General features: G+C 43.5%; 1 protein-coding gene across 1 annotated transcript in view; it reads right to left on the bottom strand.

Moving 5' to 3' along the window:
• Nucleotides 1–7672: 7672 nt before the first annotated feature.
• Nucleotides 7673–26465, bottom strand: part of LOC311137695 (testin-like) — a 31967-nt gene continuing 13174 nt past the window's right edge. The window contains exons 3-7 of the mRNA XM_084172240.1: nt 21593–22064; nt 20311–20958; nt 12740–12955; nt 10557–10715; nt 7673–9162 (exon numbers count right to left, since the gene is read on the bottom strand). Coding sequence (XP_084028366.1) covers nt 8971–9162; nt 10557–10715; nt 12740–12955; nt 20311–20958; nt 21593–22064 — 1687 coding nt within the window. The 3' untranslated portion in view covers nt 7673–8970. The remainder of the gene's footprint in view (nt 9163–10556; nt 10716–12739; nt 12956–20310; nt 20959–21592; nt 22065–26465) is intronic.

The raw sequence follows: 26465 nt of genomic DNA, 5'->3' as shown, positions 1-26465 counted from the left end.
TTGGTTACTACATGATTCCCTATTTGTTATTTCGTGGTTTTGATGACTTCACTATTATTCTACAATATACAAAATAGTAAAAATAAAGAAAAACTCTTGAATGAGTTGGTGTGTCCAAACTTTTGACTGGTACTGTAAGTCAATGTCACCCAAAACAATACTGTTATGAGGAAGGTCAGAGATCAGAGGTAGCCCTGGGGTGGAGTGGGGTAGGCTGGCGTGATGATGGTTCCATCAGTCAAGAGACGGAAAGGCTGCCTACCTGCCGGATGGAGGGTGGAGGCAGGTACAGTGAGTTTACTCTGTGTTAGGAATGAATGAGGCTTCTCTCCATGTTTTGGAGAATTACCTTTTTAACTCATGCTAAGAGTAGAGGTATCTCACTCTCCTGGTTGGGAGATAAAGGAAATGCAATTTGTGACTAGTTTCAGGAAACTAGGCGTATGTCACGGGTTACTACTTCACAGGAGAACCATAAATCAAAATGCGTTATTTGGCAGAATTGCCTTCTGGAACATGTGTTCTTTCATATACCTTAATAACGAACTTGTATGCCATCTGTAAATACGAATAAAATTGTTAAATTACGAGCCTAGTTGATTAAGCCACTTTCCCACTAGCCATGATTGGCTGAGATAATGAGTGGGCTGGACTTGCCGAGAGTTCGGATTGGTCTGCCATTTAGCACGCTTCTGTCTATTTGAGCTGGCCAGTATGTGTAGGTAACCCTGTCTAACGCGGCTTTAAAAAATATATATTATGTAGTGGAGCTGCATAAGTGTTGCTCTCCACTTTCTGGAGGATCGAGTTGAAATTAGTGGAATTAGAGTATGATAACTAACGAAATGGAGAAAGCACCTGTCTCTGGGTTACATCTTCAAACTAAGGGCAACCATGGCATCTGTGACAGGGAGACGCGTCCATCATGCGTGATGTATACGGATAAGATAGTCTAGCTAGCTACATTTTCAGATATTACACATTTCTAATTTGGAGAGAAAGTGGTTTCATTTCAAGTTAAAGTGTACTGTTAGCTAGCTAGCAAGCTAACGTTAGCTGGCTGGCTCGCTAGCTAACATTACATGTATGCTCTTATTATTCGTATCTCAGAGCCATTTGCTTGCTAACATTGAACCTGGTTGGTTAGCTACTTGCAGATTAATGCAGGGTAGTAGTCATGAGTTGGGATTATGGTTAATTGTTTAGCTAGCTAGCTAACATTAGCTGGCTGGCTCACTAGCTAAAGTTATGTGTATGCTCTTATTATTTGTATCTCAGATCCATTTGCTTGCTAACATTTAAACTGGTTGGTTAGCTACCTGTAGATTCATGCAGGGTAGTAATGTCATGAGTTGGGATTATTGTTAATTGTTTAGCTAGCTAGCTAACGTTAGCTGGCTGGCTCGCTAGCTAATGTTATGTGTATGATTTGACACGTTGTTTACCTAGATAGGTTAATTGTTTACCTAGCTAGCTAGTTACATGTCTTAACGAAAGACTCCACTATGCACGTAACCATTTCGGGTGTGTTCGTAAATTCAGTCTGAGTATGCCAGAGCGCAGAATAACTGATGAATTTACGAACGCACAACACTCGTTGAATATGGCCTGTGTCAGTAAACGTTGGCAAAAAAGCGTAATTCAATTGTTGCCAGCAGCACAGTTAACATGAGGACAACCTAACCAGCTCTGCTAGGGTGAGTAAAATGGTCAGTGGGGTGCTGGTTAGGCTATTTTCATGTTATCCAGAGATAAACAATGAACCATAATCCCAATTTTGTGTCTGGAAGTAGCTAGCAAGCTAGCCAATGTTAACCAGTTAGCTTGGGTGCTTGACTGCCGTTGTGAGGTCAGAACGCTCGGATCAACCCTACTCATAGGCCAGAGCGTCAAGTGTGCGCTCTGAACGCTCCGAGAGTGAAACGAGATGGGTGGGGCTAAAGCTTAAGAGGGTGTAAACGATGCTGAATGGGTGTAGACAAAGTGGAGCTCTTCAGTAGGTACCAAAACATTCAATGGCCATTTTCTCAAAAGCAGAATTACTTTCCCATTGTTCCCTTAAATGCAGTGTATGATATACCATTTTGTAGCTCTGTGTCTCTGCTTTTATCCAATGTAAAGAACACCATTTCAAATTTTGCTACATAAGACCGAATCAAGGCAGTCGGTCACATTTTTCTGGACTTGGTCCAGTCCTAAGACACTTTTTGAGAGCTAAGTACCTGAATTACTGTTCAGTTATTCCTGGGCACATAAAGGATAAAAGTATGTTCCTTTTTACCAGATATGGGCATATAGTTACTACCAGGAAACTTTTTGATGACATAATTCATAAATACATTAATAGATGTCCTTAGTTGCCTATTATGAGGTAATCTCGGACACCCAGAACTAAAATCTTGCGTAATTGCATCAGACATTGATTAGGTTCTGGGGGGGAGACGTGTTAGAAAATGTACTAACAAGACTAGTGAAGTCTCCACCCCTCTAAACGGAAACTCTCAGCCAGTTTCGGGCAAGTCTATGGGGCAAATGTCCCCTCTGAAATTCGATAGATTCTAGCACCTGCAATCGTGATTTGTCCAAATAAATGTGACAAAAGACGAAAAATCTGCGTACCAGAGCAAAGTTCCTCGTTAGTCGTCACATCCCACATTCAGATGCTACTACCATTTATGTTATGTGCGTCTGTCCAAAAGAGATGAATTATGAGGTAATAAGGCTAATTCCCTGGTAGTTACTCTGGTATATATCATACATTGGAGGCTCCTTGGAGGAGGAAGGGGAGGACCATTTAAAAAGTTAACCTTTTTAGATAAAACTATACTAAATATATTCACGTCACCAAATAACTGATTAAAACACACTGTTTTGCAATGAATGTCAACATTAGCCTCAACAGCACTCTGTAGGGTAGCACCATTGTATAGCCGGAGGACAGCTATTTTCCGTACTCCTCTGGGTACATTGACTTCAAAACAAAACCTAGGAGGCTCATGGTTGACACCCCCTTCCTGACACAGTAATTATGACAACTTCCGGAGGACGTCCTCCAACCTATCAAAGCATGAACTGACTTTTTGTCCATCCAATCAAAGGATCAGAAAATGAATCTAGTACTGAAAACATAAGCTACAGCTAGCTAGCTAGTACTGCAGTGCATAAATGTGGTAGTCGACTCAAAGAGAGAGAAGGACAATAGTTTAAGTTCTGAACAAATGTATTTCTTACAAAATTAAGGAGAAGCAGCGGAGAGAGAGAGAGAAGTAAATATATTTCATTATATATTTTCTTTTTCATTTTCACTTATATAGGTAGCTAATTCAGCTAATTTAGCCTACTCAACAACCTGACTCAAACATAGAGGAATGCTAGTTGTGTTAGCTAGTTGGCTAAGGCTATCCAACACTCCAACTCATCCAAGTCAAGGTAAGCTTTCGTTTTTTATTAATTTATTGCCACGTAACTGCTAAACTGCTTGCTGTTCACTGTACCGCGTGATTGTACAAATGGATTGGATTTGAACCTTTATGTGTGCGTTAGAGACCTCTCTAACGCCGAGAAAGCTCAGATTCAAACTCCCATTCACCAGCTCTGCAAGCCTTATAATGTAAAAATAAATTTGTTGATCACCAAATAGGGAGTTTCGCTGAGCAACTATCTTCATTTACTCCCTTTACGGCCGTTATGTACATCCAAAAAAGGTCTAAATAAAAATGTACAAGCAACCAAAAAAATGCCACCTTGGCACCTTATAACGCTTGCAGAGCTGATGAATGGGAGTTTAAATCAGAGCTTTCTGGTAGTTAGAGAGGTCTCTAACGCACAGATACTGGTTCAGATTGAATTGTGGGTTTACTAACGTGTTAGTTCAAGTAGCTATGTTGACTATGACGTTAACTAATATGGTGACAACAATGTAGGCTGTGTGTAGCGGTTATGGTATGAAGGTTTGGCTTGGAGTTTTTTTTTCTCGCCTGGTCACAGACAGCTGTTGTGTTGTGCACAAGTCCACAAGCGAAGGGAAAATGTGAGATGAGGAGAGCAAATAGAGGTGATGATGCTGTTTGTATGGCTGCTATGAAAGTGAACTGCGTGTGCTGGTGATCAGGGGTGTATTCATTCCGCCGATTCTGTTGCAAGACATTTCTTAAAACAAAAGCAAACGAAACGAAACTGGGATGGACCTACCTAAATTTGTCCAATAGTAACTCTCGTTTGGACTAGCCTAATGATTACACCCTAGACCAGCTAGATGCAGGCAAGAGTGTGCAAGGCGGTTTTGAATGTGTCACTGTCTGTCACCTTGATTACTCCAATTTGTCTCTCGACCTGAATGTTCTAAACTTCATTTGTAGGCTAGGTTGTTGCAACCGCATGATGGGTTGCTACAGCCTAAACCTATCGATGTTACATTGAGCTGGGTGAATGGAATATGAATGACAGTCATCCAATATGCTGTAATAGAAGAACGGTCATGCTCATTAAAGAAATTGTCCTCCCTAATCTTAAACGGCACCGACCACCACTGATATCATAAACCATAGAGATAAAACTGTGTGTTCTATATCTCTATGATATAAACTGACCCTCCACTGTACCTCATTAGACAGTATAGCATAAGCAGAACATGTTGTGTGGAATCCACTGAGTTGATGTGATGTATGGCAGACAGGCAGCTATTTTCCACTTTTCCACTGAGTCCTCACCAACAGGTGCTGCTGGCAGCAGTGGTAGGATTAGTTAGGGAAGGGATGTTTTCAACGGAGACGCCCCACAGACACAGAGACATGAAGTGCATGTTTTGTTACAACGCCAGCCAGGACTCAGTCTCAACAACACAGTCCTTTGGGAATTGGTATAATTGGACCCCCTACTGGCCTACGAGAGAGAGAGCGAGAGAGAGCGAGAGAGAGAGAAAGAAAAAGAGAGAGACTCCTAGATGCAATGGTTAGGTGTGGTCAGTATATCCTAGCCTAGGACTCCTAGGTTATCTATCTTCTCTATCCTGGATTCTATATAAATCATGTGAGGAATCTGGATGCCATATGATGTGAGAGCCTGAGTCACACACTGAAATTAACAGGTATCTCTGCCTGGCTGCCTCTGGACATCGGCCAGAGCCAAACCCTGGAACCAAACTTCCAAAGATAGGGTGCGAGATAGAAAGGAAAGAGGGAGGGTAGAAAAAGAGAGGGAGAGAAAATATAAAAAAATGAGAAAGTAATTGGAGAAAAATATAGAAAGGAAGTTACTAACGGCTTCAAGTCATAATACTGATGTACACAAACCATCTTGTTATTGTGATGTAAAGTGGGGTGAAATGGGTATTCTTTGGGTGAGGGATCTACTTAAAAACAGGTTACTGTAGCTATCATGATTATCTTTAATGACAACCTATTCAACTGTCTGTCACTATTTGATCTATTGCTCTCTAAGGGGCTGCCTCACTCCAATACTCCACCTAAGCCCCCCATCCTTTGGTGTACAGGTTGCATGATGGTCTGTCACACTATTCCCTATGATTTGGTTTTGTTTTTCTTACCCTGATGTTTTTTACTACTACCATTTTAGGGGAAAATGTTCCCCACATCATGATGACTTGCATTTGAGCACAAAGCCAAAGAGGTCAAAGGCGAGCTTTAAACAGAGTACAGTACAGTAACATTACAGTAAATCATACAGTGACAGAGAGGTCACACAAGACATCCCGACTTCAGCATATCTGACAACCATTGAAGATAGCTTCAAATATTCACTTACTGTAGATAATCATTCCAGGCCTCTTCCTTCCATAAGAACATTCCTAAAAGGTGTCTCCTCTATCCTTTCTTTTCCTCTCCCCTCCCATCCACTCACCATCTCTCTCTTTCTCCGTCTCCCTTTCGTTCCAGGGTGAAGGAATGCGTGTGGTGAGTGTTATCTGGGTTCCAGACAGCTGATATTTAGCCAGAGATGGCTGCTGCTGCTTCTCCTCAGGTAGTATCGGAGGTGTTTAGACCTTCACATACCTCTGGCTTTGACTTGGCACAGCTGGACCAGACCCCCATCTACCCTGCAGAGTTACGTTAAAGTGCCTACATTGCATGCCTCTCACACAACTGAAGCTGACAAGACAACAAGTACGGTATAACATCACAGACCTTGTGTCCATTGGAATTTAGTGTCATAGCCAAAGCTAGCTAAATATACTTAAAAAGTGAGTGTACTGTGACCATACTGGTTAGTTAGAGCTAATGGACCAACACCATAGAATGTGAAAGTGTGCCCTCTGCAGGAACTGAGCCAAACTGTCCTAAAGAACTTCACATGGGTTTCACTGGTTTGTTTTCATACTGATAACATGGATATGCCACCAACTGCCAACTTTCCCTCAAGAAGTCCTTTTCATATCCAAAAAGTTAATTCTGACAGTAGTGTAGGGACGTAAAGTCACAGCAATGGTTTACCAAAGAATGTGCCTCACTTTCCTATTACAGAGCACATTGAGGTATAGCCCATGGTATTTCCAGTTTACATTTTTTACATTTTAGTCATTTAGCAGACGCTCTTATCCAGAGCGACTTACAGGAGCAATTAGGGTTAAGTGCCTTGCTTAAGGGCACATCGACAGATTTTTCACCTAGTCGGCGATTAGAACCAGCGACCTTTCGGTTACTGGCACAACGCTCTTACCCACTAAGCTACCTGCCAGTTGGTCCTAGACTGTGGTTGATGGATCCCATGGGCGTATGCTGGTGAATAACATAGTGCATAATGTCAAAGCTAGTAGAATCTAGATACAATCTTAAAATATACTATTATTTGGTTCTGAGCCTCTCTGATTGTTTCAATGCAAGACTTGTTCTTCATGTGAGGTTGACTCATAGCTAGTTTACGCAAGTCATATAGTTAATCCAGGGTGCATGGCTGGCTGTCACATACACTCATGTGCGAGATGATGATCTATGGTAGAGACTGGGTGACGAGCCAGCATTCTCAGCACAATCCAGAGATGTTGAAATGGAAATGTAAAGTAAATCCAATTCATGATTACATACATGTGAAGGCGGGATCATCCATCTCTCACAAGAGACCACTGCAGGCAGTGTGCCGTGCATCTGGCTCTCATTGTAGAGAGAAACCCCCCAGCTATGCACACACACAACCATCATTCTTCAGTGTTCCCCTGCTATTGGAAACACATAGACAGGGCTTGATGTGAGTGTACAGGTCATGAGAGGGATGTGGGATACACCCTACCTACAGGTACTATAAGCCTGGTAGAGGTGAGCCTACAGTATGGGGATGGAAGCCGCTGCGTTGCTTTGGGCCGGCTGCCACTAAAGACAATGGGGCCGGAGAGAAATGGGGGCTTCCTTGAATTGTGCACCGCTTCCCCCGAGTGGGTTAAACACAACAAGGCTACTCTCTGAGCTCTTTTTTTTTTCCAGGAGAGGGGGGTCCGTGTGAAATACAGTAGCGGCCACATTAGCCTGCTAGCGACACTGGGTGCGCTAGCTATGTTGGCAACTGAATCATACACAGATGCACACACACATGCGCTCACAAGTACACACACACACACACATACACATGCACACAGGTTACGTTCTAAATGGTCTGTCGTTAACACCTGTGGGAGTGTTGACTGTTAAATGTCCTGTATGGCAGTATGAACCAAACGGGACTAATCATGGCAAAAACCTTTATTAGGTTGTAAGAGTGTGAGGAGAAAATATCATAAAGTGCTTTTCATTGAGCAAGAAACAAAGGAAAGCAAATGGCACTTATTGTGAAGACCGCTAGGGAAAAATATTATAATATAAAAAAGACTGAAGGAAAGAGAGGAGGCGGTAGATAATTAGACACCACAGTAGAGAGAACAGTACTTTCTCATTTCTTCTTATCATTTCATTGGTCCTCGAGAGTCGTCATCATTTTAAGATGTTCTGTAGATCACATAGATATGACATCACCTGCCTTCACATTTCAGTGATGTTTTCGATAATAGTGTCACTTGTGAAAACCTGCATTCCCATGGGTTCTCCAGGACTGTGTTGGAGAGAATCAGTCAGCCACTTGGCATAGTCAGATACTTCCGCCTGTAACAACATTGAAGGGCTGCTTCTAGCGGAGCAGAAACACTGCACATAAAGTATCATTTCTTGTAAGGTTATTGCTATTATACTGCTGTATAGAGTTGGATATCAGTATTCAGTAGTACATTCTAGAGAGAAAGCAGCAGGAAGAATGGTATGAGCACAACCCAAGGAAGGTATTTTGGTAGTAGACAGACTATAGAATCCAAAGCTGATTTACACTCAGATGAAGAGTGACTGTAAAAATAAAAGTGTGCAGAAACAAGACTTGTATCTCAATAAAACAAAGAAGAAGTAGAACAAAACAGTGCATGTAAAGCGAGAAACCGACAGATATCTTTTGTTACACCTCCTATCTGGTAAAAGAAGAATCAACCAATCAATCAACCAGAGAAAGTACTGTTCTCTCTACTGTGGTCCTCTGTAGCTCAGCTGGTAGAGCACGGTGCTTGTAACGCCAAGGTAGTGGGTTCGATCCCCGGGACCACCCATACACAAAAATGTATGCACGCGTGACTGTAAGTCGCTTTGGATAAAAGCGTCTGCTAAATGGCATATTATTATTTAAGGCAGTATTTGGTTCCCAAGGGCCTGACTTTGGAAACTGAAATCTTGGTTAGGCATTATTGAGGAAAGCACAAGTCCCAACTGTTATTCAGATGATTGGTTGCAGTCTTGAGCGGAAATAAGCATAGTGAAAACTAAAATTAGCAGAGGACTGGGGTTGGTTGTCATCAGGAGCAGAGTTGATTGTGATCTGAGCAAGAATCAGTTGCAGACTGAAACACGTTGTTTGTGGTCAAGGGAAATGACCATTGTTTGAATAGACTTTAATAATTTTGTTGTCAGGTTTAGCTGTGGTGCGCTGCTCTGGGTCATAGTCTTCTTCTTAGGTAATGGTCTTCTTCTTGCACTCGACAGAGCAGAAGAGCATGCCCTGTATGGCCATAAAGCGCTCTCCAATGAGACACTTAGCACAGCAGGAGCACTGGAAGCACTGGGGCTCAGCGTGCCAGTGGAACTCCCCGTAAGATACACGCTGGGCCTCGGGCTCCATTGGGTTCTGACAGGCCGTACATACCTGGAGAGTGAGGAGAGAGGGGGGATGTGTGTTTAATCACACAAACATATTCAATGTAGACAAAAGTATGTAGCAGAGAGTTGTATCTCATCTATACAATATACATTGTACACATTTACTACAGGGTATCATATCACACACACACACAGACACACACACACACACACGAGCAGGTACACACAGAATAGCCACTGCACTGCACAATGCCCTATCCCACCTGGACTAGAGGAATACCTATGTGAGAATGCTGTTCATAGACTACAGCTCGGCTTATAACACTATAGTGCCCCCCAAGCTCATCACTAAGTTCAAGGCCCTGGGACTGAACCCCTCCCTGTGCAACTGGGTCCTAGACTTCCTGACGGGTTGCCCCCAGGTGGTGAGGGTAGGCAACAACACCTCTGCCACGCTGATCCTCAACACTGGGGCCCCCAGGGGTGTGTGCTTAGCCCCCTCCTTTACTCCCTGTTCGCCCATGACCGTGTGGCTTCGCACCAACTCTATCATCAAGTTTGCCTGATCACCAACAACAACGAGACAGCCTACAGAGAGGAGTGGTGCTGGGGAAATAACCTCTCCCTCAATGTCAACAAAATGAAGGAGCTGATTGGGACTACAGGAGACAGCATAGAGAACACAAGCCCATCCATATCGATGCAGCCGCAGTGGAGGGGGTCAAACACTTCAATTTCCTTGGTGTTCACATCCCCAAGGACCTGAAATGGTCCCACCAGACCGACACCGTGGTGAAGAAGGCACAACAGCGCCTCTTGGCCCCCAAGACCCTCACAAACTTCTACAGATGCACCATCGAGAGCATTCTGCCGGGCTGCATCACCGCCTGGTAAGGCAACTGCACCGACAGCAACCGGTCAGCCCAAAGCATCACCGGGGGCAGTACATGTGTACCAAAAAGAGACTGAAAAACAGCTTCTATTTCCAGGCTATCAGACTGTTGAACAGCCATCACTAGACGGCCACCTGCCGGTACTCTGCCCAGCACCTTAGACACTGTCACTAGCCGGCTACCGCCAGGCAGCTTCGAGACTGCTGTCCCATGTATATAGAGACAAGTGACATCAATAAGGGATCATAGCTTTCACCTGGATTCACCTGGTCAGTCTATGTCATGGAAAGAGAATGTTTTGTATACTCCATGTATACATTTATATTCCGGACTCTGACATTGCTCGTTCTGATATTTCTGATATATTTTTTTACTTTTTGGATTATGTGTGTATTGTTATTGTATTGCTAAATATTACTGCACTGTTGGAGCTAGAAACATACGCTCTTCGCTGCACCTGCGATAACATCTTCAAATCTGTGTGCACAACCAATAAACTTTGATTTGATTTGACACACACACATACACTCTCCCTCTTTGTCCTTACCACTGCGTGACTCTTCATGTAGCAGGGCTTGCAGACAGGCTTGTTGTTCTCCATAACGTAGGTCTCTCCAGCCAGAACACAGTCACAGTTGAAGCAGCAGAAGTGTTTCAGGTGCCAGTTCTGGTCCTCGGCCTGTGTGTACTCATTACTGAAGATCAGCTGTAGAGACACACAAAACATGATACAGTAGACAGTTAATTCAACACATTGAAGAGCAATAAAGAAACCCAGAGTAATAGAGTAGGGGAGAGTGGGGCAGGTTGAGTTTTTTTTTTTAAACATTCCGCATCACTCTGTCAAGGGAAAAATATTATTCTTTCAAACAAAGATATCTACATATATTTCAGGATGCTGTGTATCCCTGGAGATAATCAGAATTCATGTAAACATTACAGTTTTGAAAACATAGCTTGTCCAAAAAAAGTGGTCTCTTGGCACAACTTACCCCGGGTATGGGGTAGGTTGAGCCCCGGGACAGGGTAAGTTAAGCCGCCTACACATTTCTGTATTGAATGAAATATTACCACTACCTTTTTAAAACCATGTCTATCTTTATTTCTCAAACAAAATTGAACACAATCAAAATCGCTTTTCGTCTTTTAATCACTTTAAGTATATTTTATCACAGGCTTAACCCCTAACAAACAGTTTGTACTTTTTAAAACACTTTTAACATAGACCAGGCCCAGTCTTTACATCATCTCCCAGCGATAATGCCTTGCACTACACTTGGGAAGAAAACACTTCAATTTGCTCAACTTGCCATTGGCTCAACCATTTGCTCAGCATACCCCATGGCCATTGGCTATGGAGGACTAAAAGTGCCACAATTAAATAAATAAATACACCATTAAATAATTACTTAAATGTGTCATTAATTAATTCAAATTAGAATTAAATACATAAATGTGTTATTAAATGTGTCATTAATTAATTCAAATACCGATTCATTTTATGTAAAATACATATATAATAATTTCACTATTTACATTTACATTTCATGGTCCTGCGTTGGAGTGCTTCCTGAATTACTTAAAACTGTCAAACTGACCCATCAAAAGTTGGTAGGCGGAACCTAACGCCTGATTGGTTACCCTCTGCATCAAGCCAAGACAAATCAATTCCGGATAATGTCAGCAGGTCCTGCTTCTACATCCTCTGCTAAGTTTAAAATGTCTCTAACCAACTCCCTGGAAAGTTCACGGAGATCCTCCATTGTCTCTATCCAGGTTGGCCTACTCTACTTCAGACCAAAGCAATGGATCAGACTAGATTCGCGTTAGCCCCGCCCACTGACTTTGATGGGTCAGTTTGACAGTTTTAAGTAATTCATGAATCACTGCAATGCAGGATCATGAAATGTAAATGTAAATAGTGAAATAATTATATATGTATTTTACATAAAATGAATCGGTATTTGAATTAATTAATGATACATTTAATAACACATTTATGTATTTAATTCTAATTTGAATTAATTAATGACACATTTAAGTAATTATTTAATGGTGTATTTATTTATTTAATTGTGGCACTTTTAGTCCTCCATAATTGGCCCAACTTATCCAAAGGTAAACATTTTGACTATATTAGCCCACACAGCTACAAGGATGCACTTTCATGCTAGGTTTAGGACCTCATATTGAAGCTTATAGAGACCCCAACTGATGTATAGAACAATCTTAAAACAATCTATTTTGGTTTAGATACAAGAATCATGAAACCTCTAACACAATACATTAATTTGACTTGGTGAAAATATAACTATATATATATAATATAACAAAAATACTTGCTTACCACTTTTTCCAAGTGGTTTCTTCCTTCACAGACTCCATAATTTAGTCAAATTAAGAATTGTGTGTATGGTTTCCTAGAAACAAGGGTGGCTCAACTCCTTTGGCTCAACTTACCCCACTCTCCCATACAGTACATCTATTTTTGTTAAAATTGCAGTTTTTTCCTCTCTATGCACCTGAATTTACATAAAGTGTGTGAATAACAGTCTTCCTCTCCTGTTGACCTCTCTTCCTTTAATACCCCTGTCTTCCCCATTCCCTGCCCCTCCTCACCTTGTCACACGGTCCCCCTTCTCGCTGTCTCCGTAGTGACATCCTAGTGCAGCTGTCCTTTCTTCCCCCACCCCTCTTCTCCCTGCCTCCCCCTCCCCTCAAATCCCTCACCTCGTCACAGCCTCCACAGCGGGGCTTCTCACTGTCTCCGTAGTGGCGTCCGCAGTAGAGCTGTCCCTTCTTCCAGAAGTAGATCATGTCCACCAGGAGCTCTGAGCAGGTACAGCACACAAAGCAGGCCGGATGCCACAGCTTGTCGTAGCCAGCACGCTCTGCGTACACCGCAGGCTCACCCTGACGCATGGGCAGCTGGCACTGGTGGCACGACTGGAGGAGGGGCAGGGGGGTAAGAGGAAGAGAGGGGAGGAAGGAGAGAGTGGGAAGGAAGGAGGAGGAGAGGGAAGGAGAGGAGATGAAAAGAAGGATGGAGGGGAGGCGAGAGAGGGGAGAAGGAATACATCAAAAAAGACCTTCATTAGCAATGCCCTCACAAAAACAATGGCTCTGTAGCATAGCCCCATCCTGTTATTTTATGCCATTGCCATTCTACACTTAAATCATAATCATTATTATCATTATGCAGTTTAAGGCACTGCCTAACAACGCCCATAAATCAAAATGTTCATTCAGTTGGAATAACTAACTGCATATGGGGAGAGATGGGTAGAGAGGCAGACATACACAAGTTTGCATGTGCCAAACCTCTGTTAGATGGAAAAAATTAAAACCATGATAAACAAATCACTATGCAAAAGTGAACAGAACTTTCTGGCAAAATGTGATTGACTCATAGTTTTACTCCTGGCTCCATCTTGTGGCCAGTTGAATTTACGTTTTAGATCTAAACTACCAGACAGTGTTCTCTACTGGAAATGAATCCTGTGGCATGCTTCCCAGTAGAAACAGTTTGCGCATATATTATGACGATATTTCAAAAGTTATATCCTAGTAGGAGTGGGAACTATGGACGGGATTATTCAATTGAAGTGTTTGCTGTCATTCAATGACAGATTACTCGTTTTCATGCATAGGGCTGGGCGATATGGCCAAAATATAATATCACCATATTTTGCACATTTTGACGATATGACAGTATTTTTTGTTTTTGAATAATACAAGTTCTAAATATGCTTTATGAGTAGTTCATGGCCCTAGGGTGGCTACACATGCATTAATAATGATTTAATAACAACATGCTGATTTTGGCCTACCCGTATGGAAAAGTCATACATTGCAAATACACTACATGGCCAAAAGTATGTGAACACGTGCTCGTTGAACATTTACATTTTAGTCATTTAGCAGACGCTCTTATCCAGAGCGACTTATAGGAGCAATTAGGGTTAAGTGCCTTGCTCAAGGGCACATCGACAGATTTTTCACTTAGTCGGCTTGGGGATTAGAACCAGCGACCTTTCGGTTACTGGCACTACGCTCTTAACCACTAAGCTCCCTGCCGCCCATCTCATTCCAAAATCATGGACAATAATATGGAGTTGGTCCCCCCTTTGCTGCTATAACAGCCTCCACTCATCTGGGAAGGCTTTCACTAGATGTTGGAACATTGCTGCGGGGACTTGCTTCCAATCAGACACAAGAGCATTAGTGAGGTTGGGCACTGATGTTGGGCGATTAGGCCTGGCTCGCAGTCTGCGTTCCAATTCGTCCCAAAGGTGTTCAATGGGGTTGAGGTCAGGGCTCTGTGCAGGCCAGTCAAGTTCTTCCACACCGATCTCGACAAACAATTTCTGTATGGACCTCGCTTTCTGCATGGGGGCATTGTCATGCTGAAACAGGAAAGGGCCTTCTCCAAACTGTTGCCACAAAGTTGGAAGCAAAAAGTCGTCTAGAACGTCATTGTATTGTATGCTGTAGTGTTAAGATTTCCCTTCACTGAAACTAAGGAGCCTAGGCCAAATCATGAAAAACAGCCCCAGACAATTATTCCTCCTCCACCACACTTTACAGTTGGCACTATGCATTCGGGAAGGTAGCATTCTCCTGGCATCCGTCAAACCCAGATTTGTCTGTCTGACTGCCAGATAGTGAAGCGTGATTCATCACTCCAGAGAATGTGTTTCCACTGCTCCAGAGTCCAATGGAGGCGAGCTTTACACCACTCCAGCCGACGCTTGGCAATCGCGCATTGGTGATCTTAGACTTGTGTGCGGCTGCTCGGCCATGGAAACCCATTTCACGAAGCTCCCAACTAACAGTTATTGTGCTGACATTGCTTCCAGAAGCAGTTTGGAACTCTGTAGTGAGTGTTGCAACCGAGGACAGACGACTTTTACACGCTACGCGCTTCAGCACTCGGCGGTCCCCTTCTGTGAGCATGTGTGGCCTACCACTTCGCGACTGAGCCGTTGTTGCTCCTAGACGTTTCCACTTCACAATAACAGCACTTACAGTTGACCAGGGCAGAAATATGACGAGCTGACTTGTTGGAAAGGTGGCATCCTATGAAGGTGCCACATTGAAAGTCACTGAGCTCTTCAGCACGGGCCATTCTACTGCCAATGTTTGTCTATGGAGATTGCATGGCGGTGTGTTCAACTTTATACAACTGTCAGCAACGGGTGTTGCTGAAATAGCCGAATCCACTAATTTGAAGGGGTATCCACATACTTTTGGTCATGTAGTGTATGTCGCAATACAAGTTAACAATACATCTTAACATACAGTGCATTCGGAAAGTATTCAGACCCCTTGATTTTTTCTACATTTTGTTACGTTACAGCCTTATTCTAAAATTGATTACATCGTTTTTTCCCCCTCATCCATCTACACACAATACCCCATAATGACAAAGCAAAAACACGTTTTCAGAATTTTTTGCAAATGTTTTTTTATTTTTTACTGAAATATGACATTTACATACAGTACCAGTCAAATGTTTGGACACACCTACTCATTCAAGGGTTTTTCTTTATTTGTACTATTTTCTACATTGTAGAATAATAGTGAAGACATCAAAACTATGAAATAACACATATGGAATCATGTAGTAACCAAAAAAGTGTTAAATACTTTATATTTTATATTCTTCAAAGTAGCAACCATTTGCCTTAATGACAGCTTTGCACACTCTTGGCATTCTCTCAACCAGCTTCACCTGGAATGCTTTTCCAACAGTCTTGAAGGAGTTCCCACATATGCTGAGCACTTGGCTGCTTTTCCTTCACTCAGCAGTCCAACTCATCCCAAACCATCTCAATTGGGTTGAGGTCGGGTGATTGTGGAGGCCAGGTCATCTGATGAAGCACTCCATCACTCTCCTTCTTGGTCAAATAGCCCGTACACAGCCTGTAGGTGTGTTTTGGGTCATTGTCCTGTTGAAAAACAAATGATAGTCCCACTAACCGCAAATCAGATGGGATGGCGTATTGCTGCAGAATGCTGTGGTAGCCATGCTGGTTACGTGTGCCTTGAATTCTAAATAAATCACAGACAGTGTCACCAGAAAAGCACCCCTACACCTCACACTTCCTCCTCCATGCTTCACAGTGGGAACCACACATGCGGAGATCATCCGTTCACCTACTCTGCGTCTCAAAAAGACATGGCGGTTGGAACCAAAATTCTCACATTTGGACTCATTAGACCAAAGGACAGATTTCCAATGTCTAATGTCCATTGCTCGTGTTTCTTGGAACAAGCAAGTCTCTTCTTCTTATTGGTGTCCTTTAGTAGTGGTTTCTTTGCAGCAATTCGACCATGAATGCCTGATTCACACAGTCTCCTCTGAACAGTTGATGTTGAGATGTGTCTGTTACTTGAACTCTGTGAATTATTTATTTGGGCTGCAATCTGAGGTGCAGTTAACTGCAATGAACTTATATTCTGCAGCAGAGGTAACTCTGGGTCTTCTTTTCCTGTGACGGTCCTCATGAGAGACAGTTTCATCATAGCGCTTGATGGTTTTTGCGACTGCACTTGAAGAAACTTTAAAAGTTCTTGAAATTTTCTGGATTGACTGACCTTCATGTCTTAAAGCAATGATGGACTGTCGTTTCTCTTTGCTTATTTGAGCTATTCATGTCATATTATGGACTTGGTCTTTTACCAAATAGGGCTATCTTATGTATACAACCCCTACATTGTCACAACACAACTGAATGGCTCAAACGCATTCCACAAATTAACTTTAAACTAGGCACACCTGTTAATTGAAATGCATTCCAGGTGACTACCTCATGAAGCTGGTTGAGAGAATGCCACGAGTGTGCAAAGCTGTCATCAAGGCAAAGGGTGGCTACTTTGAAGAATATCAAATATAAAATATATATTTTATTTGTTTAAGACTTTTATGGTTACTACATGATTCCATATGTGTTATTTCATAGTGTTGATGTCTTCACTATTATTCTACAATGTAAAAAATAGTAAAAATAAAGAAAAACCCTGGAATGAGTAGGTGTGTCCAAACTTTTGACTGGTACTGTAAGAATTCAGACCCTTTACTCAGTACTTTCTTGAAACATCTTTGGCAGCTATTACAGCCTCGAGTCTTCTTAGATATGATGCTACAAGCTTGGCACACCTGTATTTGGGGAGTTTCTCCCATTCTTCCCTGCTTATCCTCTCAATCTCTGTCAGGTTGGATGGGGAGCGTCGCTGCACAGCTATTTTTAGGTCTCTCCAGAGATGTTCGATCGGGTTCAAGTCCGGGCTCTGGCAGGGCCACTCATGGACATTCAGAGACTTGTCCCGAAGCCACTCCTGCGTTATCTTGGCTGTGTGCTTAGGGTCGTTGTCCTGTTGGAAGGTGAACCTTCGCCCCAGTCTGAGGTCCTGAGCACTCTGGAGCAGGTTTTCATCAAGGATCTCTCTGTACTTTGCTCTGTTCATTTTTCCCTCGATTCTGACTAGTCTCCCAGTCCCTGCTGCTGAAAAACATCCCCACAGCATGATGCTGCCACCACCATGCTTCACCATAGGGGTGTTGCCAGGTTTCCTCCAGACGTGACGCTTGGCATTCAGGCCAAAGAGTTCAATCTTGGTTTCATCAGACCAGAGAATCTTGTTTCTCATGGTCTGAGAGTCCTTTAGGGGCCTTTTGGCAAACTCCAAGTGGGCTGTCATGTGCTTTTTACTGAGAAGTGGCTTCTGTCTGGCCACTCTACAATATAGGCCTGATTGGTGGAGTGCTGCACAGATGGTTATCCTTCTGGAAGGTTCTCCCATTTCCACGGAGGAACTCTGGAGCTCTGTCAGAGTGACCATCGGGTTCTTGGTCACCTCCCTAACCAAGGCCCTTCTCCCCCGATTGCTCAGTTTGGCTGGACGGCCAGCTCTAGGAAGAGTCTTGGTGGTTCTAAACTTCTTCCATTTAAGAATGATAGAGGCCACCGTAGACAATTTTTGGTAGCCTTCCACAGATCTGTGCCTCAACACAATCCTGTCTCGGACCTCTACGGACAATTCCTTTGACCTCAAGGCTTGGTTTTTGCTCTGACATGCACTGTCAACTGTGGGACTTTATATACAGTGGGGGAAAAAAGTATTTAGTCAGCCACCAATTGTGCAAGTTCTCCCACTTAAAAAGATGAGAGAGGCCTGTAATTTTCATCATAGGTACACGTCAACTATGACAGACAAATTGAGATTTTTTTTCTCCATAAAATCACATTGTAGGATTTTTTTATGAATTTATTTGCAAATTATGGTGGAAAATAAGTATTTGGTCACCTACAAACAAGCAAGATGTCTGGCTCTCACAGACCTGTAACTTATTCTTTAAGAGGCTCCTCTGTCCTCCACTCATTACCTGTATTAATGGCACCTGTTTGAACTTGTTATCAGTATAAAAGACACCTGTCCACAACCTCAAACAGTCACACTCCAAACCTCACTATGGCCAAGACCAAAGAGCTGTCAAAGGACACCAGAAACAAAATTGTAGACCTGCACCAGGCTGGGAAGACTGAATCTGCAATAGGTAAGCAGCTTGGTTTGAAGAAATCAACTGTGGGAGCAATTATTAGGAGATGGAAGACATACAAGACCACTGATAATCTCCCTCGATCTGGGGCTCCACGCAAGATCTCACCCCGTGGGGTCAAAATGATCACAAGAACGGTGAGCAAAAATCCCAGAACCACACGGGGGGACCTAGTGAATGACCTGCAGAGAGCTGGGACCAAAGTACCAAAGCCTACCATCAGTAACACACTACGCCGCCAGGGACTCAAATCCTGCAGTGCCAGACGTGTCCCCCTGCTTAAGCCAGTACATGTCCAGGCCCGTCTGAAGTTTGCTAGAGTGCATTTGTATGATCCAGAAGAGGATTGGGAGAATGTCATATGGTCAGATGAAACCAAAATAGAACTTTTTGGTAAAAACTCAACACGTCGTGTTTGGAGGACAAAGAATGCTGAGTTGCATCCAAATAACACCATACCTACTGTGAAGCATGGGGGTGGAAACATCATGCTTTGGGGCTGTTTTTCTGCAAAGGGACCAGGACGACTGATCCGTGTAAAGGAAAGAATGAATGGGGCCATGTATCGTGAGATTTTGAGTGAAAACCTCCTTCCATCAGCAAGGGCATTGAAGATGAAACGTGGCTGGGTCTTTCAGCATGACAATGATCCCAAACACACTGCCCGGGCAACGAAGGAGTGGCTTCGTAAGAAGCATTTCAAGGTCCTGGAGTGGCCTAGCCAGTCTCTAGATCTCAACCCCATAGAAAATCTTTGGAGGGAGTTGAATGTCCGTGTTGCCCAGCGACAGCCCCAAAACATCACTGCTTTAGAGGAGATCTGCATGGAGGAATGGGCCAAAATACCAGAAACAGTGTGTGAAAACCTTGTGAAGACTTACAGAAAACGTTTGACCTGTGTCATTGCCAACAAAGGGTATATAACAAAGTATTGAGAAACTTTTGTTATTGACCAAATACTTATTTTCCACCATAATTTGCAAATAAATTCATTAAAAATCCTACAATGTGATTTTCTGGATTTATTTTTCTCATTTTGTCTGTCATAGTTGACGTGTACCTATGATGAAAATTACAGGCCTCTCTCATCTTTTTAAGTGGGAGAACTTGCACAATTGGTGGCTGACTAAATACTTTTTTCCCCCACTGTATACAGGTGTGTGCCTTTCCAAATCATGTCCAATCAATTTAATTTACCACAGGTGGACTCCAATCAAGTTGTAGAAACATCAAGGGTGATCAATGGAAACAGGGTGCACCTGAGCTCAATTTCGAGTCTCATAGCAAAGGGTCTGAATACTTAGTATTGAACACATTTGCAAACATTTGTCATTATAGGGTATTGTGTGTAGATTGATGAGGGAAAAAAACAATTTAATCAATTTTAGAATAAAGCTGTAACGTTACAAAATGTGGAAAACGTGAAGGGGTTTGAATACTTTCCGAATGCACTGTATATGCCATGTAAAAAAACAAATGTTTCTGGAAGACATTTCAAAGCAATAAATGCATTGAACCCCAAAAAAAAAAATCGGAGTACATTTTGCAAGTAACAAATGGAGTAAACTATAAAAACTGACATTACACGCGCCAGAGTTGCGCATCTTATTTAACAAACCAAACATTGAAAGGTAACGTAAAAACCCAAACCGGTCCAGCCCTAGGTGGGTGTCACATTGATTAAACCTATCCAGTGCTATTACAATACTCACTCACTCACTCACTCACTCTCACTTACGTACTGTCCATAGGGCCCAGCCAGGTAAGCTCCAGGGGCTCCCGGAGTGCCCATTTCCCCAGCGGTAGCAGTTGCAGCAGTACCCATGTCTTCTGGTGCACCCTTTCCTGCCCCAGGGTAACCCTTAGCCCCCATCCTAGGCTGAACTGGTCCTGCTGGCCCGAGTGCACCCCCAGCCCCGGGTCTAGACCGACGGCCAGGCCCAAAGGCTCCCCCAGCCCCAGGCCTAACTCCAGCCCTAGGGCCATCAGCCAGGGCAGACCCATAGCCAATACTTGACCCACGACCTGGGGCTCTTGCCATCCCTTGGTGTTCTGCCATCCCTGGTGCTCCCATCTCTGGTTCTCCCATCACTGTTTCTCCCATCCCTGGTGCTCTCTGTCCTGGACCTCTCTCTTGACCCAGACACTGTCCCATCATCATCTCCTCAGGCAGCTTGATGTCTCCCACTCCCAGGGCCTCGTCCTTGTACTTGCGGACGAACTGCTGCATCTCTTTGACCTCTGCGGGGGTCAGCTCGTGGCACTTGGCCGGGTCCTGGTCATGCTCCGGTAGCTGCATTGCCATCTGTTGCCGGCGGTAGGCTGCACCCTCTGTGCCCGCTATGGGACGCCTCTCTGGGGGCAGGAGCTCAATGTAGCGGACCGCCTGATGAGGGCCAAGTGGAGAGGAGAGCGAGAGGATATCAGGACATTATTAAGGTGAAGGGAGGAGAAAAGAAAGGGATGGGAAGACAGGAGAAGAGAGGGAGAGAGACAGGAGAAGAGAGAAAACAATGAGAGGAGGGGCAGAGAGGACATAAAAAGGAAAGAGGAAGGAATAGTCATTGGCACAAACAGAGTGAGAGAGTGAATACAAAAAGGATGGAGATACAGAGATAAAGAGGCAGAAAGGAACAGACTAGCTGGCAACCAGCTGTGAGAGGACATCTTACAACCTCTCCCTAACACTTATTTGCTTGTTGAGGGATACAAAGAGATCATGAGCACTGGTGGCACAGAACTTCAAGTCGGCGACCTCTAGAGGACAATATCTTCCATTACGATTCACCAATGCCTTGATTAGTGAACTAAACCAGACCAACTACAGACCCATAAGCCTACTATATGGCGACCTCAAGATTTTAATTCAATCATATTTCATTGTACAGAACATTATGATGACTTGGCATGATGCCATTCCTTCCAGAAGCAAAGGGAACAGCACCAGATTCAGACCTGTTTTTACTACTCTTGGGATTACTAGGTATTTTAATTATATGATACAGTAGTTATACCCTTACCATATACTGTTTGACCCCTGGTGGTGCCCACTCGTAGGTGACAGATTTCATGGGCACGGCATCCTTCCTTACTGGCACGACATTGGCTGACACAGCATTGGGTCTGATTGCCCCTGGTTTGGGCATGGTAGCGGGCCCAGCACTGGCCCCATAACCGGCCCCAGCCCCAGCCCCAGCACCATTCCTAGCACCAGACCCAGCTCCGGCCCCAGCCCTGGCCCCAGCACCATAGCCAGCATTGGCTGGCACAGTGTGGGGACTGTTTGGTACAGTGGTGGCTGACATGGGGCTGGCGGAGATGGAGAAGGTGACCTGGTTGTCCTTGCATGTGGGGACGCTGTCTGTCTTGAGCTTGGCGACGAGACCCGTGTACTTGGTGTCCTCAAACAGCTTGCCAACCTTCCTGTTATCCTCAGAGTTCATCTGAACATCGTGGTCCGCCAGGCCACACTTACAGTTCCGGCAGATTTTTCTGTGGAGGGGAAAGTCAATAAGGAAAGGGAATGGGTTAGGTTAGAATAGATTTTTGGTTGTGTCTAAGAACTCTCAAATGTCTAGGTTTCCTTTATGATCATCTGACCAGGAAAAACAGTAGGCTCTATGCAGCGTTTCCCAAACTCGGTCCTCGGGACCCCAAAGGGTGCAGGTTTTGGTTTTTGCCCTAACACTACACAGCTTGATGAGTAGTTGATTATTTGAATGAGCTGTGTAGTGCTAGGGTAAATACCAAAACGTGCACCCCTTGAGGTCCCGAGGACCGATTTTGGGAAACCCTGCCCTATAGTGTAAAGCAAGTAAAAGGCCCAGGCTTTTTACTGGCCCTACTGATAGATACGTTTCTATCATATTGTTTTCACTCTAATTTACACAAGTCTTTTCAGATCAGTGGTTATGGAAGAGAAGGAATGGGAATTATATATGACTTTTGGGACAGTCACAAGTCCGTGTGTGTGGTTTGAAAAGGGGGACATTTGCAGAAGGGTTGGTCTCTGATAACCAGTTGCCGTGATACGCTTTTTGTTGTTGTGCACTCTCCTCAAACAATAGCATGGTATTTTTTCACTGTAATAGCTACTGTAAATTGGACAGTGCAGTTAGATTAACAAGAATGTAAGCTTTCTGCCCATATAAGACATGTCTATGTCCTGGAAAGTTTGCTGTTACTTACAACAGTCATGCTAATCACATTAGCGCACTTTAGCTCAACAGTCCCGTATACGGGACACCGATCTCTTAAAGGTTAAAACTGGATGAAATAGATTTTTTCTCTTTCACCCATCTACACACAATACCCCATAATGTTAAAGTGAACACATGTTTTTAGAATTTCTTGCACATTTATTGAAAATGAAACACATAAATATCTCATTTACATAAATATTCACACCCCTGAGTCAATACATGTTAGAATCAACTTTGGCAGCGATTACAGCTGTGGGTCTTTCTGGGTAAGTCTCTAAGAGATTTGCACAACTGGATTGTACAATATTTTCACATTATTATTAAAAAAATTCTTCAAGCTCTGTCAAGTTGATTGTTGATCATTGCTAGACAGCTATTTTCAAGTCTAGCCAAAGATTTTCCAGACGGTTTAAGTCAAAACTGTAACTAGGCCACACAGGAACATTCAATGTCGTCTTGGTAAGCAACTCCAGTGTATATTTGGCCTTGTGTTTTAGGTTATTGTCCTGCTGAAAGGTGAATTTGTTTCCCAGTATCTGTTGGAAAGCAGACTGAACAAGGTTTTCCTCTAGGATATTGCCTGTATTCCGTTTATTTTTAGCCAAAAAAAATCCTTAGTCCTTGCCGATGACAAGCATACCCATAAGATGATGCATACAGTGGTACTCAGTGATGTGTTGTGTTGGATTTTCCCCAAACGTAACACATTGTATTCAGGACATAAAGTACATTTCTTTGCCATATTATTTTTACGTTAGTGCTTTATTGCAAACAGGATGCATGTTTTGTAATATTTTTATTCTGTACAGGCTTCCTTCTTTTCACTCTGTCATTTAGGTTAGTATTGTGGAGTAACTACAATGTCGTTGATCCATCCTCAGTTTTCTCCTATCACATCCATTCAACTCTGTAACTGTTTTAAAGTCACGATTGCCCTCATGGTGAAATCCCTGAGTGATTTCCTTCTTTATTTTTTAAAAATTTTTTTGTCATTTAGCAGACGCTCTTATCCAGAGCGACTTACAGGAGCAATTAGGGTTAAGTGCCTTGCTCAAGGGCACATCGACAGATACACCATCCCATCTGGTTTGGGCTTAGTGGGACTATCATTTGTTTTTCAACAGGACAATGACCCAACACACCTCCAGGCTGTGTAAGGGCTATTTTACTAAGAAGGAGCGTGATGGAGTGCTGCATCAGATGACCTGGCCTCAATAATCCCCCGACCTCAACCCAATTGAGATGGTTTGGGATGAGTCGGACGGCAGAGTGAAGGAAAATCAGCCAACAAGTGCTCAGCATATGTGGGAACTCCTGCAGTTGGAAAAGCATTCCAGGTTAAGCTGGTTGAGAGAATGCCATAGTATAGTGTCGAGAATCATTGTACCTATTAAACAGCTGTGGAATATATTTTCCATAATCAAAAATATTGCAGCTTTAAACTCTGTATGTATTTCTTACAGTTTATTTTTTTGGTTTGTTTTTTAAATGTATAATTTGAAATGGATAGTGTACCTGTAACCCCCCCAAACAAAAATGTACTAAACAAATAAATGACACCCCATAACACAGAATAGCTTTCCAGTTCCGTTTTTATTGCCACAGACATGTCTGACCATGACCAAGACCGAAGACCCATGGACACATCACGTCATTTTAACGTGGAAATCTAGGTAATATTTGGTTGAGACGTTGATCAATGAGAATTGAACCCTTATTCACACACTCAAAAAGACAGAAGTTTGTTGAATTCCCAATGTGTTATCACCATGCTTTCAACAATCTAAAAGCACAATCAAATTCCAATGGAAAAACAATGTCTATCTACAGTATATCTAAATATGACCATGTACACTGATTGTATAAAGGAAAACTATTGCTGATGGTGAACTTGAATAATCCAAATAAAATCTATTGTAAGCCCTGTTCAGCAGGTAGCCTATAGCCAGTTGAGAGTTGTGTCTCCGGTAGCTTACTTTTATTCCGGTAAAACACAATTTTCAACAGTGCATACAGTAGACAACAATAACCTAGCAAATGACATAGGTTGCCACTCAACTAATAAAGCCTAATATCGTTCAAGCCATTTTAGCGTTTGAATGCTGAAGGTGCTGTGCAGTTTGACTAGGCTACTGATATCCCCTGGGGTTGTTCGGCATGCAAAATGCTTTGTAGATCAATGACTGTCAACACAGTTACATGCTTAGTTTGACACTGAAGGAGAGGACGCATCAGTTGTCACAAAATATTTGGTATTTTTGGAAGATAGAAAGAAAGTAATATGAGAAGAAGAAAAAAATTGAACCGCCGATTCGTAACGTTTGAATCAATTTTCTGACCAATGCTACATTTGGATCGGTTTGGGGTCCGCAGACTGATGCTGTCTATTTTAAAAGATTTGAATCAGGGACCGATGTAAACTCAAAATGTGGCCATGGATGTGTTGCTCATTTTATGGTTGAATAAATACTGTTACATTAGTTCGTATTATTATTTTACAGTTATTAATTTGTAGACAAACTGGAATTTAAGCCAGACTAAATCAGTGGCACAGATGGAACTATCCAAGTAGAAGTAACCTCTCCTTCAAATGTTGATATTTGGTTGCGTTGACAACAAAACACAATTCAATATCACTAACTATCATTACATTGTAAATCAACCAGAGCTTGAACCATAGGCCTATTATTGTATAGTGCATTTTGATTTTGATTTGATTTGATATAGGCCTAGTCCTATTCTGTCATGATCATCGACAGATGAAGCGGACCAAGGCGCAGCGTGATAAGCGTACATTCTTTAATGCGTACACAACACGAACAAAAACAATAAACCAAACGATACGTGAAGTCCTAGGTTATACACAAAACCTTACGGAACAAGATCCCACAATAAACTAGTGAAAACAGGCTGCCTAAGTATGGTCCCCAATCAGAGACAACGAGCTACAGCTGTCTCTGATTGGGAACCACCCTGGCCAACATAGATCAACACGATCTAGAAACAAAAACATAGAAAATAAAACATAGAAAATCCACACCCTGGCTCAACATATAAGAGTCCGCAGAGCCAGGGCGTGACAGTACCCCCCCCCCAAATGCGCGGACTGCGACCGCGCCACACAAACACAAGAGGGTAGGGGCCGGGTGGGCATTCCGCCTCGGAGGCGGATCCGGCTCCGGGCGTGACCACCACTCTCTCTCTACCCCCCCGTTGCGCCCCTGGTCTGGTCTGGAACAGGCACGGACCGTGCCAGACTGACGACGCGCACCACTGGCTTGGTGCGGGGAGCAGGAACGGGCCGGACCGGGCTGACGACGCGCACCACTGGCTTGGTGCGGGGAGCAGGAACGGGCCGGACCGGGCTGATGACGCGCACCACTGGCTTGGTGCGGGGAGCAGGAACAGGCCGGACCGGGCTGGCGACGCACACCACTGGCTTGGTGCGGGGAGCAGGAACGGGCCGGAACGGGCTGGCGACGCGCACCACTGGTTTGGTGCGAGGGACAGGAACAGGCCGGACAGGGCTGGCGACGCGCACCACTGGTTTGGTGCGAGGGACAGGAACAGGCCGGGCTGGACTGTGGAGACGGACTGGAGGTCTGGAGCGGAGAGCTGACACAACCCGTCCTGGCTGAATGCCTATTTCCACACAATCTGTGTGAGGCATCAGCACAGGACGTACAGGGCT

The sequence above is a fragment of the Coregonus lavaretus genome, assembly GCF_964263955.1.
Source record: "Coregonus lavaretus genome assembly, chromosome: 11".
Taxonomy (NCBI): Eukaryota; Metazoa; Chordata; class Actinopteri; order Salmoniformes; family Salmonidae; genus Coregonus; species Coregonus lavaretus.
This window is presented reverse-complemented; position numbering and strand designations above follow the sequence as displayed.